The following is a 16,676-nucleotide window of genomic DNA, read 5'->3' as shown; positions in this document are numbered from 1 at the left end:
ATAAATAAATAATAATAAAGTTACATATTATTAAGTATTTATTTGTCATTTTTAGTTTTTACAATTGACAATTGAAATTTTTTTGTTTATTGCTTAAATACCGGCCACCAGGTCCGTGTGCACTGTGCGTTTGTGTTGGATTTTAATCATTTAAAATTAATATTAAGTGAAAATATGGATTTTACTCCGGAATTAGTAGCGTTACAAGGAGCCATATTGTCAGTTGATAATACGCATCCTTTTACAAAAATAACAGCTAGAGGAGGTAAACAAAAGTTTTTTTCACTTTCTATTTTTTTTTCAATTAAATGATTTGCACTATAAATATTTATCGCATTTTACAGGTAATGAAAAAAAACTTGAAGCCATCATAAATGCGTTACAAGAGTTTTTATCTGAAAAACAGTTTGACCAGAACCTGAATGAGATAAAAAGAGATCTTTTAAGAAAATTTGCATTCTATCTAGTGCTGAATGCAGATTTGGAAATCCTTCAAGAATTAGTTGAAATAGATGGAGTTGGTTCAGTTATATGGACAATACCTACAATCCCAAAGTGTTTACTAAATGAAATGTTATGGAAACTAAATATGAGAAGTTCTGTTGGTGAGATTATTATTTATTCCAATCCACAACTATCTCTACAACTGACAGAACTTTTAATAGATCACTTTAAATATTTTCATCCAACTCAGTGTTTAAAAAACCTTCAAGTGTTGGTTGCTGCATGTTATAAATTTATATACAGATTAATATTTTTCAATACCACAAGTATAGAATTAACACAAGCTGTTAACAATTTTCATACTTGCTTAAAATATTTTTATGAACCACCTAATTATAGAAAACTTGAAATGATTACGAAGGATGACAAATATAAGTATGTGGGTAATAATTTATACATATTATTTGAAACAATTAATGACTGTTTCAGTGAATATGTTAAAACACAAACATTTAAGCTACCAGCTTCCTATTCAATTTATGAATTGTCATATAAAGAAGAATCTTTAAAAAATTTAGAGGCATATACTATAGACAACTGTTCTCATAAAGATGTTAAAGAAAGCATTGAAAACTGTAATATAGCATTATTGGACACATGCAAAGAATTAGTTAAGGAAGTAAGTCTTGAAATTTATTGTGCTTGGAGTGAGTTTGAAGAAGATAACAAAATTATGCAGGTGACAGTTGGAGAAATGTGCTATAAAGTGCAGACTTTTTTACTAAATATTCCCACTGCTTGTGAACATCCTGTAATCTCTATGTTAGAGCACATATCTTGTAAACCTGTAGACTGTGTACAAATTATTAACGAAATAGACAGTGAAACCCTTGTTCATAATATAATTAATGATGATGATAATGATGAAAAAATTAAATGGATTAGAGCTACATTGTATCGTAATGATTTGTGCAAAGATACAATTCTTATTGAACAATTGATGTTAAATATATCTGTGTTAAATGAAGAGGAATGCAGTAAATTATTTAAAATATGCAAAGCTCACATAACAGATGCATTAGACGTTCATGAAAATGTAAAGTTATTATTGATAGATGCATTTCAACAGTGTAGTACAGAAAAGAAATTTGAGCTTCTAGATGAATATTTTAATGATAGCTTCAATGATAATTTAGTAACTCAAAATTTTAGTCAAATTATCATTGAAATATTTAATAAGTTAACTATGTCGTCGGACACAGATATGTCGGAAGTGCTTTGTGTATTCTTACAAAGTCCCAAACAAGTCTTTACCAAAGTTTTTCATGTGGCCGCTGAAAATAATCAACAAACTCAAATGATGGTGAATTTAATGGAATATCTGAAACAGTATACAAATAAATATTATACCAATGAAACAGAATGCTGTATTTTGACAGTCGCCAAGGAGTTGATGGAGAGTGATATGATGAAGGAAAAATTCTTAAATTACATAATGTTTTTGACTAAGCTAAAGTCTGCAGACATCATACCTGGTTCCAAGTTGTTTCTTTTAGTAATAATGCCATGTCTATACAATAGTCTTTTAAATAAAAACATAGTTGGCATACACATGCAGTGTAAATTATTACTTCAAGCATATACATTGAATGAACTTGTTGAATATCGAGCTCCGCTAATGGCAATGTTGGGCCAAGTATTGGAAACAGTTAGATGGAAAATTACAACGTTCCATACAATGTCACCACTCACACTGCATTATGGAATTGAGTTACTTTCATCCATTCTGGATACATATTCTCAGCAAATACCAGGTATTTATGATTAAATTATGAATATATCTATACTAATACTAGCAGACCGGCCAAGCGTTGCTGTGGCTAAGGTTTTTGTTTTATTACATAGCAAACTATAAGGGAAACGGTAGGAGAACACCTGTCATGGGGACCACCATGCTTTTTTGGTGGTTATGCCATTAAATTGTAGCTTATGTGAAACGTTGGTACTTTCAACACAGCGCCATCTGTTAGAATTGTGACTATCAAATAATAAACAAATATTTTGCAATAAAATAATATTGCGGGTATAAATTGAGATGTAAGCTATCCTATCTTTAAAGTTGGATCTAACTACACACGGTGTGCAAATTTGATTGATATCGGTTTGGTAGTTTAGGAGTCCATAGCGGACAAACAACGTGACACGTAATTTATATACATATATGTATTAAGATTATAAAATAAACTTTTGTGTTTTTGTATGTATGTTCGTAACGTTTTCACACAAAAACTATTGGACCGAGTTCAAAATTTCACCATTAGAAAGCTGGTTCTTTACGGACTGACATAAGCTATATTACATTTTAAAAAAAAATAGAGATCCCTAACAAAAATGCACTAATATAATCCAAGGTGTAAAAAAATATCCATAAAATTGATGATCGCGCGTTTTTTTAATTTAAAAAATTATTTTATTACCTACTTGAAATCCAGAGTTTTTCAATACCTGTATTTTTAAACTTACTTACATTCTACGTAAGTGAAATAAAACATTTATGATAACAAAAATATATGTATAGTCCGACTTAGTAGACTTTCTCTCTTAATAACGTCATTCGTTATAAAAGACTCTCTATAACGTAAAAAAGAGTTAAATTTTTTTGGTTGAACACAAAACCCATACATTAATTTAATTTTCTACTTGTGCCTAAACATCTTCCTTATTCTTATTAACATATGGTTAATTGTTAAATATAGTAAAAAAATAATTTAAAAATTAATATATTACTGATAAATCATAATAGCAGATCAATCACGACACAAAAATACTTTAACACACACAAATCTTTTCTGTGTTGATACACATTGCGCATTAAATATATTTCTTATTTTTCAGAAAAAGAACAATATTGGTTAAAAGTAAAACTGAGGAACATAGACCCATTAAATTTGTACTATTTTAGACAATTATGGAATCCACCTGGAGATACATTCCTTGAAGTTATCACGGGTGTTCATATTTATAAAGAAATGGATGTTGAACACCTCACTGCTAGGTTGTCAAAGGTATGTTTCTTAAGTTATACTTCTTTTGGCGCGTTACGGATTTTTTTTTTTTTTTTAATGGCTTGGCACGGTTTGTGCATTAGCCAGCGTCAAGTATAAGATTTTTATAATTCGTGCTTTTTGCCTTAGAAATTCGACCATGTCCTCCATGTACGGTTTAGGCACTCGCCCGTTACCGCACAACCCTCCCAAAGGCCGAGAACAAATTTAAATTCAATAAAAACTTGCCCTCGAACCGGGAATCGAACCCGGTACCCCTCACCTAGCTGCCACTTAATAAGACCGCTAGGCTATGAGGCCCCTCGTAGGGAAAAATTATGAGAGTAAATTTTTACGATGCGCGCGCACACTGTCAAGAAACCGACACCCTGAAGTAAGCAGTCAACATTTTAAAATAAAAAAATGTCCATTTCTTCAATTATGTACAAATGAGTTTCTTGGGATATTTAAATATACTTTATTTAACTACATAATGCTTTATAATAAAACTTTCTATGTACTAAATACATTTTTTCTATTGATTGTGTCGTTTTTTATTAATTATTTTAATTTAATATTAATGGTGTAATGGTTGCAGCTCTTTACAAACGTTGTGTAAAAAAAAAACATGGCGATTAAAAAGAGTGGCGGAGAGTTTATTGCCTGTTCTTCTCTTCCGTTCTACGCCCTTGATTTGAGAACTGGCAGTAAATGTAAAATTAGAAGCATTAATATTTATTTCTTTAATGACGCATCACAAGTGTACATTGTGTTACCTACGTGAATAAATGATTTTTGAATTTTTGAATGTCAAATTTAAGCGGTAAAATTAGATCTATAAATTAAAAAGTATTTGATAGTATTGATTGTTATAAAAAGTTATTCATTGTAACTTAAAATAAATTAATATTGAAGAAATTCGGCAATCGTTCTTATTTCTTGATTACGTGGATTGACAAACAAATTAGTAGTTGGCTTCTTGACGGACCCTAAGCAACAAATTCAGACGTAGGACCTTTTTTCTTTCCATATTTTTTTTTATGGCTCTGGCACGATTTGTGCATTAGCCAGTGTCAAGTATAGGATTTTTTATAATTCGTGCTTGTCTTTAGAAATTCGACCATGTCCTCCATTACAGTTTAGGCACTCGCCCGGTACCGCACAACCCTTCCAAAGGCCGAGAACAAATTTAAATTAAATTAAAACTTGCCCTCGAACCGGGAATCGAACCCGGTACCCCTCACCTAGCTGCCACTTAATAAGACCGCTAGGCTATGAGGCCCCTATATTTTTTTTTGTTATTTTTTTTATTGTTATGATTTTGTGTTTCGTTAGTAATAAATGTTATGTTTTGTTAAAAAACTACAACATCTGTCAGAATTATTTGACTATGATGAAACATAGTATTATCAAAGAAACGGATGCAATCCGAGATATAGGGTTGTTATTCTTACTGGATAGAAATAATTTTTTTTTTAAATTTGGCGTAAATATGTTGTAAATAAATAGAGGTTACGGCCTCGATATTGCCCTCGTAAAAAATTCTTAATTAATTATATTTTATAGGTATTGTGTTCAACTACACCGGAAGAGTGGAATCAAATTTGGAAAGATCTGGAAATATTTACAAAGCGACATTTATATAATATATTCCACGAAGCTGTGTTGTTAATCGCCATGGCGGAGAGCAAACACAGGACGGACAAAACATGGTCGTGTCTTATGTATTGTTTTGACAATTTTATTGAGATAACTCGGGTAAGTTTGTTCCTTATGCTTTTTTTAATTGTCCATCCATAATCTGTGGTGCTTTTTAGGGGATATAAAAATCCTTATTATTTTTACGATCAAGCAAGTTAAAATATATCTAAAATTAATGTTATGTGAAAAACACTTCTTTTTTTTTAAATGGCTCTGGCACGGTTTGTGCATTAGCCAGCGTCAAGTATAGGATTTTTAATAATTCGTGCTTGCCTTAGAACTTCGACCATGTCCTCCATGTACGGTTTAGGCACTGGCCTGGTACCGCACAACCCTCCCAAAGGCCGAAAACAAATTTAAATTAAATTAAAACTTGCTCTCGAACCGGGAATCGAACCCGGTACCCCTCACCTAGCTGCCACTTAATAAGACCGCTAGGGTATGAGGCCCCTATTTTTTTTTCTTATCACTTATTGTAAATACCAACAGACTAAAAATAAAACTGCAATTTATTAACAAATTTCATCTCTGTCTCTCAAATTGTGTTTACGCTGTCATAAAAAGAATGATATGAAAATATGACGAAAGAATGTTATTTTTTATGAATAACCGGGTAAGGGAGCGTTCAAGTATTACGTCACGCAATATTTGGAAATTCTTGACCCCCCTCCCCACATAACGCGCCGTAACGTTTTTCTGTACCCAATAGTAAAACGTTTAGTGACCACCTACACCACCTCTTTAACCTAAAAGTTACCATTATGTGGTGTAAAGTACTGGAAAGTCGAAAATAATATTAACAATAACGCGTAATTCAATCCCCCGCCCCGCACCGTAACGTTTTACAAAAGGACCCCCTCCCCCCCAAAATTCGTTACGTAATACTTGAACGCTCCCTAAGTGTGTGACGGTACTCAATCTGACTCCCTAACGTCGAAATGACTCGGCGTTGGTTCATTTACCTTGTCCATACATTTACTATTGTCAAATCCAATACTTTTTTAACATACGTAGCTGTGTCTTAACCCTCGGTCTATATCTTTGCCTCCTGTTCTATAAAAAAAAATCCAAAATGACGCAGTTGTCTTTGACATGACAGTGCGCGAGACTTGGCGCGAACTGTGACAGGTCACCGGGAGTCAAAATACAGTAAATTTTTGCCGTACTTATTTTTCAGATAAAACATTTTTCATGAATATTTATTGTTTCAGTGCCATTATTTGAAGAAAGAAATGGATGAAAATCAAATCAAGGATGTCATGGAAAAATTAATTCTATTAGAAAATTTTGTCAGCGACGATATTGATGTATATTCGAGCAAAGTTTTGCCAATTTTCACTTATATGGCGGAAAATAATGATTATTCATCAATATGGAATTCGTTGAGTCACAAAATAAAAAACAAAACGTTTTCAGATTTTATTAATAAACATATTTTTGGTATTGATTAAATATTTTTTATATAAAGTGGTTTCTCTCGTTTAGAAATTCTTGAATGATTTTCCTTTCTTGCGAGTGAATCTACAATAATGTCCCAATTCTTTGCATTTTTGGCATAAATCACTCGCATGCTCCTTATCCTCCTGTTTAGATAGATCTGAATCTCGTAATTCTCTCTGAAAACAATATATTAAAAGTAATAAATAATAGTTTAAAAAAACACGCTTTTAAAGCACATCAAACTAAAAAGTGAAAAATAATTCCTAATTTAGGCTGAAAATGGTAATGAACAAAAAATACTGGTATTATTGTGAAAAAGCGTGGGTTGCTCTATAGACGAAAAATATGGCACAGTTTTTAGTTTGATGTGCTTTAAAACCGTGTTTTTAGTTTTTTTTAACTATTATTTATTTTTTAGTTATTTTTTTTATTTTTCGGATTATTGCATTGTCATGGATCTTTGACAGGTGCGCAAAATTTGAATAAAATCTGTCCGTTTAAAGTGGGCCAAAAACGAGTCCGAAGGAGTCGGTTACATACATACAGGTGAAGCTAATATAAAGCGTGTAAAAAATATATATTATGTATATGATTATTGATATAATTCAAGGGACCGTTCATGTATTACGTAAGCACTATGGGGGAGGGAGGGGGGGGGGGCTTTCTTGTTTGGTGATTACGTCAACAGTAATTATAAAACTAGCGACGTAATCACTTGGGCATACACGTGGACAAACGTTTAACATGGCAATCTTTATATATATAATTCTTCTGTGAGTGTGTATGTCACTGAACTTCTCTCAAACGACTGGACCGATTTTGATGAAATTTTTTGTGTGTGTTCAAGGGGATCTGGGAATGGTTTAGATTCACAAATCAGCCCGGCAGGTGGCGCTGCAGTCGGTACTTTCATACTTTAATATCCTAATAGCTTGAAATATCATGCAGGACAACGTCTGTGAGGTCCACTAGTACCATATAAAAGCCAAGAGCATGCTAATAATACGCTTCGTAACATGAACTGGCTATTACGTAGAAAAGCCTCACTCAGTCTGGTAAATGAGCTCCTCGTTTACAAAACTCATAAAACCAATGTTGTCCTATGGGGGTCAAGCCGCTCTAATATTGAAATCTTACAGCGCGAAACAAAACAATGCGAAATATGAGCGGTGGGCCGTGGTAAACACGAAATGCTGAAGTCGATAAATATTACGGAAATACTACTGTCGCACTGTGATTTGGCATTCTGATAAAACAATAAACTACAAGCTCCCATCTCATCAGAATGCCAAAACGTAAAAAATTACTGCTTCACGACTGATTTGAGCGCGACCGCCGCTGTGCGAGTTCGAAAAGTCAGTTACAGAATCGCAAAGCTGGGCCGATATCTTTATCTGTTTCATGATCATTTGTCAATGTAATAGGCAAGTAGGTGATCAGCGTCCTGTGCCTGATATGCCGTCGAATTTTAGGGTCTAAGACTAGCCGGTTTTCTCACGATGTTTTCCATCACCGTTCGAGTGAATGTTAAATGCGCACATGTTGTGTGTGGCAGAATATGCGAACTTACGATTGTACCACCCTTAGGCCCTTTCTCCACAGCTCCGGTCCGGCGTCGGATACCGGAATGAGTCATGTGAAAAATATCGGAAGGCCGGATTGCGCTTCTCCACTATATCCGATCCGACAATAATCGATACTTGTATCATGCAACACTTATATTAACTACAACTCATACACTTAATTTTATATTAATCTTCTTTTTTATTATAATCTTCTTAATAAATAGTTCACTAATACTATGGTATAAAAATATAAATAAATAGCAACATAATTTGGTTTGGTCCAGGTTATCCAGATTCTTTCAAATTAAACAAACTATAAATAAACCTGTGAATAATAATTTATACCCTCTTTGATACATGGATATACTTAGACCGATAAAACACCGCTTTCCGATCTAGCAAGTTATCTAGATCGTTAAAAACCGGATGTCGGAGTAGTGGAGAAGCACGTAAGTACTGTTGCGAGTTTCTAAATCGGATCGGTAATTAACGTTTGCCGGACCGGAGCAGTGGAGAAACAGCCTAACAGAACAACCGAACAATACTTCAGCATCACGTCAACCCTTGCTTCGGGCCGCTTGGAAACGGACTGCGTGTTGAGAAGGGCGAGACGTGCCGCAGTTTGGTAGTTACGGAGGGAAATCAAGTCAAAGTCAAAAAATCATTTATGTAGGTAACACAATGCACACTTATGATGTTAATTATTTCGACTATGTGTTTGCGTGTTGTTCCCACTAGAATGTAAGTGAAGCGGGAGGCATGGTGAAATCACCATGCCTCCCGCTGATAGGGGACAAGTCTTTGTTTTTAATTTATGTTATTATTATTAATTACTTAAGATGTCATGTGGAACATGGTGCAGTTGCAGCTCCTTACAAACGTTGTGTAAAAAAAAAAAGACATGGCGATTAAAAAGAGTGGCGGAGAGTTTATTGCCAGTTCTTCTCTTCCGTTCTACGCCCTTGATTTGAGAACTGGCAGTAAATGTAAAATTAATATGTATTTCTTTAATGACGCATCACAAGTGTACATTGTGTTACCTACGTGAATAAATGATATTTGAATTTGAACGTCAAAAAAAAATACATTTAATGATTCTAATTTTACATTTATTGCCAGTTTCGGAATCAAGGGCGTAGAACGTAAGAGAAGAACTGGCAATAAACTCTAAGGAACTCCAGTAACTCTAAGACCCAATCGCTAAGTATAGTTTTTCCCTAACACATATGTACGGGTTGTCTGGACCAAGGGATACGGGTAGGATCCGAGGTTTAAGGGATTGGTGGGATTTTATGAAAGCTATCGGACAGGCTTACCACGATAATTACGCTTGAGTCTTCGCCACTTTGGGAGGAAGCGAGAAATGAAGACAGCACTTCATATCTTATGGCCGATTTACATTATCTTAGTGTTTAGCAGAGTGCTTTAGGATAGTACTTTAGTTGAAACATGTAAACGCTACTTGCTTTAGTACGGTTCTACTTGACTTTCAAGTTGAATCAAAATAGAATCGCTTTTTATTTTTGTTTCAAGTGATACCCCTCCCGCGCCCGCGCACCCCCCGAGATCTTCCCTCGTTGTGTGTAAACACGTAATTTAGTAAAATCTTTAGGAGAGTGCACAAGTGCCGTGAACCGCGTGCGTGTTTTTTGATTTTTAAAGATGGCTAAATGGTCGGAAGATACAACTATCAAATTTGTGTCTGAATATGTTGTTCACGAATGTTTGTGGAACGTTAAAAACAATTTATACAAAAACAAACAGGCTAGGCATTCGGCATACACTGCCTTAAAAGAAGCTATTTTGTTTATTATTTATATTTAGTTTATTTATTTCGAATAAAATCTCGTCTTCTATTTGTTCCATAACTACAGTTAGTATTTTGCGTAGAATAGAGCGTATTTGCCGACGTCGTTGCGCGTTCATTGTGGCGCTGTAACGATACTCTACTGGAAGAAATGTAAACGTTCACTCGCAACGCACTAAAGCACTAAAGAACTTGCCTTTCAAGTTGTACTAAAGCACTCTCCTAAACACTAAGATAATGTAAATCGGCCCTTACACATATTCACACTTTTACAATAATATTCTTGTCAGCTGTAGGTGTATCGCTCACCCTCAACTAGTTATGTTACCTAACATTAGTTAAGTTACGATAAATATCTTAGTTAATAATTAGAAGCGCAAATGTTAATCATCTTACACTTGAAGACAAGAAATTGTAAAACGTCAGTTTTGCTAGTAATAAACATGCCCTTTAGTTTTTTATACACTTGTAGAATAACATTCCCGTTCCCGATAAGGTCCAATCCGTTATCGTGTATCCGTTATCGTAACAGACATGTCACTAAGGGTCGATTCGACCAAACTTCAATTTATACACGAGTAACTATACCAAGAATAATCTATTCCATGATTTTAATCTCGAGTATAATTGTGCTAGGAATAACAATACGCGAATAGCAAGAGAATGGTGAACGAAAATAAAACTCGGCAAATAAATGTTGTTCTACAACGGGACAGTGTAAGAGCATACATCATGTCAACTCGATTTTGCCGTATTATAGTGTGAAAAAGTAGCTTTTAACAGGTGTCAAACGACAACAAAAAGTTTTTATTTCTTGTTTGTTTGAGGCTTTCGTCTAAAAAGGAACTTCTGTTGAGACCAGTTGAATTTCATTCTAATATTATAGAAAATAAAAAATCTAAAAACAAATAAATAAGTAATAAATTGTTTAAACGTTTCATTATACAATGCTAGACTATTAATTTAGTGCGTTGCGTTGACTTGAAATTAAAACACAGAATACATATTTGTGAAATGACATAAATCAGCTGATTGGACTGACTGACGCCATTAAATTATTCTAGGAATAGCTGTTATTCCGTGCGAAGCGGCGGTATAGTAGCAATTCCCGAATAAGCCCACTATTCTTAGAATTTGTAGTTGGTAAAACGTAAATTGATTTACTCTCGATTAACTGACGAGTTATTCTAAGATTAAGAGTTACTCTTGTTTGGTCGAATCGACTCTTAGTTGTAAGAACCCATAATAGTTTTTTGTTCTAGCGTCGTAACTAGGGAGGTGACATTCTGCATAAAAAAATCGATTTTTTAATAATCGATTATTTTTTTAGCATGGAAAATCGATTAATAAATAATCGATTTTTTTTATTAATCGATTTTTTCCTAATTTTTGAATTAACTTCAAAATAAACACCCTAAATATTTTATTTTTCATTTCTTTTTTAAATTAAAAATAAACAAAACAATTTATGAACACAAATTAACGTTTAAGAAGAATCAAAATCGAAGATAACTCTCGTAACTTTTCTCAAAATCTCGTTTTGATAGATTTTGGTGAAATTTGATAAATGCTGAGTGTATGCCTTTTCAGTAGCACATTGCAGTATTTTTGTTGTCTTTTTAATTGTATTTAGTCTTGTGCTGCTGAATTAATTGATTTTACTTTTTAATTATAGTGTTCCATTCAAACTTGACTTTTGTAAAATTAACTGGTTTTATCATCCTTTCGATGTTTTACAAAATAACATCAATGCATCGAGTATATCAATACATCTTCAAAGAATCGGATTCAATGTATCGCATTGTAAACATCATTGTATATCGAATATCCCTAATAGTTCGAGGTCCGGGTCATAAAAGACCAGAGATAATGTCGGGAGGTGGCAGATAAAAAATCGACTATAATAGATTTTCAATTATAAAAATATTGGTTGTTTGTAAAGTAGGTTTACGATCGAGATGTTTACGTGATAACGTCTTATTGGTGATATAAGTTTTTGGGAAGTAAGGAATTAATGAAGATAACAATTTTTTAATTTTTTTTTAACAATAACAAATTTTAAATTACATCTATCGTTTTATTCACACTTTTGATGATAAATTTCGGGTGTAAAATGACAAGTTTACTTATTCGACTATGATATACATTTTTCTTCATACATTCACGGAATGACTGGCAGCGCTCGAGATGAGACGGGAGATCGGTCCGTCTCTCTCTCGTTATACCTGCGATCGCGCTCGTGAGGTTTTGGTGTGACACAAGTTTCTGAACATGTCACCCGACTAAAACGATTTTAAAGACGTTATCACGTCAAAAATAATTGATTATTTTAAATATAAAAATCGCGTAAAAAATCGATTAAAATCGATTTTTTTTTCACATCCCTAGTCGTAACCCTCTAATTTTATGTTATAAGCCCCTGTTTTAAACGATTAGTCACGCTGAGACTTGAGCCTTTCAACCCTCATCAAGGGCTAAGGGCCCCTGTACCTTTCTGTATTAGCAGGAACCAGCACACTACCCGAAAGGGGAATTCAAAGACATTTATTCTCATAACAGACAATAGTCACTTACATGAGAACTTATATACTAAAGATACAATTTAGCACGTCGTGGGTCATTGAAGAGCTGAATTAACGAAGTAGAACTTGGGAGGATCCCATTTACGTAGAGAACTGGGATTGAGAGATGGTATTTTAGTCTTAATTTAAATATTGCCAGGCTGTCTGCACTTTTATATTTTCTGGTAGTCTATTATACCGCAGCACTCCCCCAACGCTCAATGTTTTTTTACCGTAATTGGTTCTAAACTTAGATAGATTTAGATTGTGAGGGCGTCGTGAACTGCGCTTCTGAATTTGATTTATTTTAGTGAAAGTAATGTTGGTCTGTATATAGTCATTTGATCGAACGGGCACGGAACACCTAGCTTTAGTTAAGAGATTAATTAAAGTTTTAACCTCCACCAAACTTTAACTCGCGTCAGCCTTATCAACGGTTGCCAATAATTTAATGAAATCTATCGCTGCACAGGATTCAAATGCGCCGAGCATTAGTTTCAGTTCTCAGAGTATTTGGAGGCCATGCCTGGACCTAGACACACCGTAACTCTACACCAGGGGTCTCCAAACTACGGCCCGAGGGCCTGGACAGATTTTGTCCGGCCCGCGGCGAACTAGCATACTTGAAAACTCCTTTTAGAGAACATATTTTTGACGTGATAACGTCTTTAAAATCGTTTTAGTCGGGTGACATGTTCAGAAACTTGTGTCACACCAAAACCTCACGAGCGCGATCGCAGGTATAACGAGAGAGAGACGGACCGATCTGCCGTCTCATCTCGAGCGCTGCCAGTCATTCCGTGAATGTATGAAGAAAAATGTATATCATAGTCGAATAAGTAAACTTGTCATTTTACACCCGAAATTTATCATCAAAAGTGTGAATAAAACGATAGATGTAATTTGAAATTTGAAAAAATTGTTATCTTCATTAATTCCTTACTTCCCAAAAACTTATATCACCAATAAGACGTTATCACGTAAACATCTCGATCGTAAACCTACTTTACAAACAACCAATATTTTTTATAGCAAATTAAATTTAGTTTACTGAAGTATTCTAATTTTATGTTGAATAATTATTAATATGACATCTACATTGATATGGTCATGGGCTAACTACTCATAACATAACTCATAACTTATTGTTATTGTTTTTGTGATAAAAACATAACGTATAACAAGCATAATGACATATGGTTTTGGCCCTCGGAACTTACTGGAGTAATCAGTATGGCCCTAAGGCTGGAAAGTTTGGAGACCCCTGCTCTACACCAAGACGTAAATACTCACGTAATTGTATGCGTAGACTGGTATTTTACACCTTTTACACATTTGGTATGACTTTGGCCAACAAAGTCTGCTATTCCAGTATCGCCCGCAACTCCGGCATTTGTATTCACCATAATATGGACCCTGTAATTTAGATATAAGCTAAGAAAACAATCGATTATTAAAAAAAAACGATTTTGAAGTGAAACTTCTTTAATATCGTTGTGATTTCAAACCGGATGCATCGTAAAAAGAGACAGACACATAAATTAATAGGATTTGGCGTGGGAGAGAGTGAGAAAGCGACAGTAAAAAGAGACAGACACATAAATTATAGGATTTGGCGTGGGAGAGAGTGAGATAGGAGGCATTATACAGTGTATAAACTAGTGTGTATTTGAACATTTCTGAAATAAAAAAACAGATTTGATGAAAATAAAATAAGTAAGTCAAGTAAGTAGTTTAATTATAAAATTAGATTATTTATCAATTTTATTTACAAATCATTAGTTATAGAAACTTTTTGAAGTGAAAACTTCGTACTACACTTAATTAAAAGTTTATACACTGTATAATGCTTCCTATCTCATTTCCTCCCACGTTGGATCTTGTGAATTTATTTCAAACTTTTATTATTTTACTTTTTACCAAATTAAAGATTGATATTAAAGTTATAAATAAAAATTTAACATTAAAATATATATTTTTTTAAAGAAAAGATCCTACATTTAGATAGAGAAAAACATTTACATATTTTAATTATAAAAACTTTGTTTTTGAGGACTTTTCAGTTCCGATGCACAATTGACACCGGCTCCGTATGAGCCAGAAGGAAAATAAGAGGAAACAACACCCTCTGACCCCAAAAGTCGAGCGCGTGTTAGGCACAAAGGGCTGATCACCAAATATTAAGAGAAAATCATCTAGAAACAATGACGCCAAGATCTAGATATAGGCCCATAGATCTTCGTTACAAAATACTTACAAAATTAGAACGCCTTTGAAGACCAACCCGACTTCCAGAACTTTCTTGTCTTGTCACCCATTCATGACATATTTGGCAGCATTCATTCACAATAATCAAATTATTAACTGCTTTTCTATTGCAATGTCGGCACGTCTCGTGATTCTAAAAAAAAACAATTTCCAAATGCTTTGACATAGCATTTTATTTATATCTTTAATTTAAGAATACTTGTATATATCTTGAGCAATGATGGATACAATGATGGATACGTAAAAACTTTTAAGCTAAGGTTACCTCGTCTGACCAAAAGCAGCCCATTTTACAAGATTTCCACTTAAAATATATTCAAACTATTACTAATTTGTGCATATAACTGAACAAAAATCGTTGTGAATTTAATAATAACGACCAACACTCAGAACTAACAGCAATGCCACTAAGTTTCAAATTACAATTCCTTTTAAACACAATGCAAAATGAAAACAATATCTATTTTGTTCTATACACAATTTCTTTATCAGCATAACAGCGTGTGTGGTGATTTGTAAAATGTTAATTGTTGTTTCGCTAATCGGCAAAAACATTCAAGTACATAGACTAAACATTCAAAACCAAGGAGTTGGGTTAATCTTAGAGTAAGAACTTATAGAACCCGCACTAAAACAGAAAACGAAGGGACATATTGTTTGTTTGTTATATACCCTATTGACTATTGAGTCAATTATGGATTAGGAAAATAAAACAAAAATGTTTGGATATTATTTTATTAAAGAATTTGAACTAAGACATTCAAACTGATGTACACTTTATTATTACGTTTTCCTTAGTTCAAACAATTTGGCTAAAATAGTGCTAGAGTCTGGCTAATGAAGGAAGATAATTGAATTTTGAAAACTTTCGGATGGCAACACAGAATGACATTGAATTTCTTAGGTTAGTATGATTTATTGTCTTGATACTTCATGCAATTACTCATTTTTATTTCTATTATATATTTTTTCCGAATAGTTAACAGGTATAATAGCCTAAACTTTGTTTTATTTGATAGAATATTTCGTTTCTTTCGCAGGATTTGAATATTCCCAATAAAATTGTGTTTTATAGTAAATATAGTTTTAGTTTTCCATGCAATGCTAGTCATTTTAAATATCAATACTAAAAACGTATATCATTTAATTTCATAGAAATACAGTTACTATCAATGTTAAAAAATAATGAAATAAAATCAAGTATCAAGTAAGTTTCATCCACAAAATATATCAAACTTTTAAGGGATACCATACTATTTTTTTTGAATTTGCCGCGCTTTTTCGTTATCTTCTTTCATTAGCCAGACTCTAATACTATTCTGTATTGCCATTATTTTATTGTATTGTTTTAATTTATTTGATATGAGTTATTTCCGCAGCTGATACTTTTACAACATTTAGCAGTTGTTTGACAGCATTCATAATATTATGGTAGAAATAGTTTCCTGAAATAATATTTAAATTTAATTTTAAGATAATATTGAAAGTAAATGGTTTTCTTTTACTTTCAATAATATCGATAAAAAAATATAATTATTGTCTCTATTTAGCTATAAGTTGACAACACTAAATATGTGAGTTACAACAATTCTAGACTATTAATTCATTGAATTAACATGGTAATTAATATCTTACTACAATTTATGACATATTTACAAACAAAAAGTATTTTTTTAATTCGGGCAACTTTGATATTAATTTTTATATTATTATTTTTATACAATAATAATGATGACAAAATGACATCTTGTCATTATAATATGACCAAAATTGTCATTTAAGTAATATATTGATAGGACGTAGTATTTTAGAATATGCCACTGTAATCTGGTCACATTACTAAATG

At 33.1% G+C, this 16,676-nt stretch overlaps 2 protein-coding genes across 3 annotated transcripts; one reads left to right on the top strand and one right to left on the bottom strand.

Moving 5' to 3' along the window:
• The first annotated feature begins 81 nt into the window (after positions 1–81).
• On the top strand, positions 82–6,649 carry LOC125061797. Of its 2 annotated transcripts, none has more exons than XM_047667396.1 (5): positions 82–265; positions 345–2,258; positions 3,340–3,509; positions 5,055–5,246; positions 6,401–6,649. In XM_047667396.1, exons 1-5 carry the CDS (start codon positions 175–177, stop codon positions 6,638–6,640), a joined length of 2,607 nt encoding a protein of 868 aa, XP_047523352.1. In that variant the 5' UTR covers positions 82–174; the 3' UTR covers positions 6,641–6,649. The 2 variants fall into 2 exon arrangements, with proteins under 2 accessions (XP_047523352.1, XP_047523353.1); XM_047667397.1 differs by lacking the exon at positions 82–265 and having other exon boundaries at positions 443–605; positions 934–2,258.
• Positions 6,596–15,358, bottom strand: LOC125061800. Its single transcript, XM_047667399.1, has 4 exons — positions 15,096–15,358; positions 14,820–14,963; positions 13,856–13,978; positions 6,596–6,805 (listed from the first exon to the last, which is right to left on the bottom strand). Exons 1-4 carry the CDS (start codon positions 15,117–15,119, stop codon positions 6,671–6,673), a joined length of 426 nt encoding a protein of 141 aa, XP_047523355.1. The 5' UTR covers positions 15,120–15,358; the 3' UTR covers positions 6,596–6,670.
• Positions 15,359–16,676: the final 1,318 nt, after the last annotated feature.

The sequence above is a fragment of the Pieris napi genome, chromosome 24, assembly GCF_905475465.1.
Source record: "Pieris napi chromosome 24, ilPieNapi1.2, whole genome shotgun sequence".
NCBI lineage: Eukaryota > Metazoa > Arthropoda > Insecta > Lepidoptera > Pieridae > Pieris > Pieris napi.
This window is presented reverse-complemented; position numbering and strand designations above follow the sequence as displayed.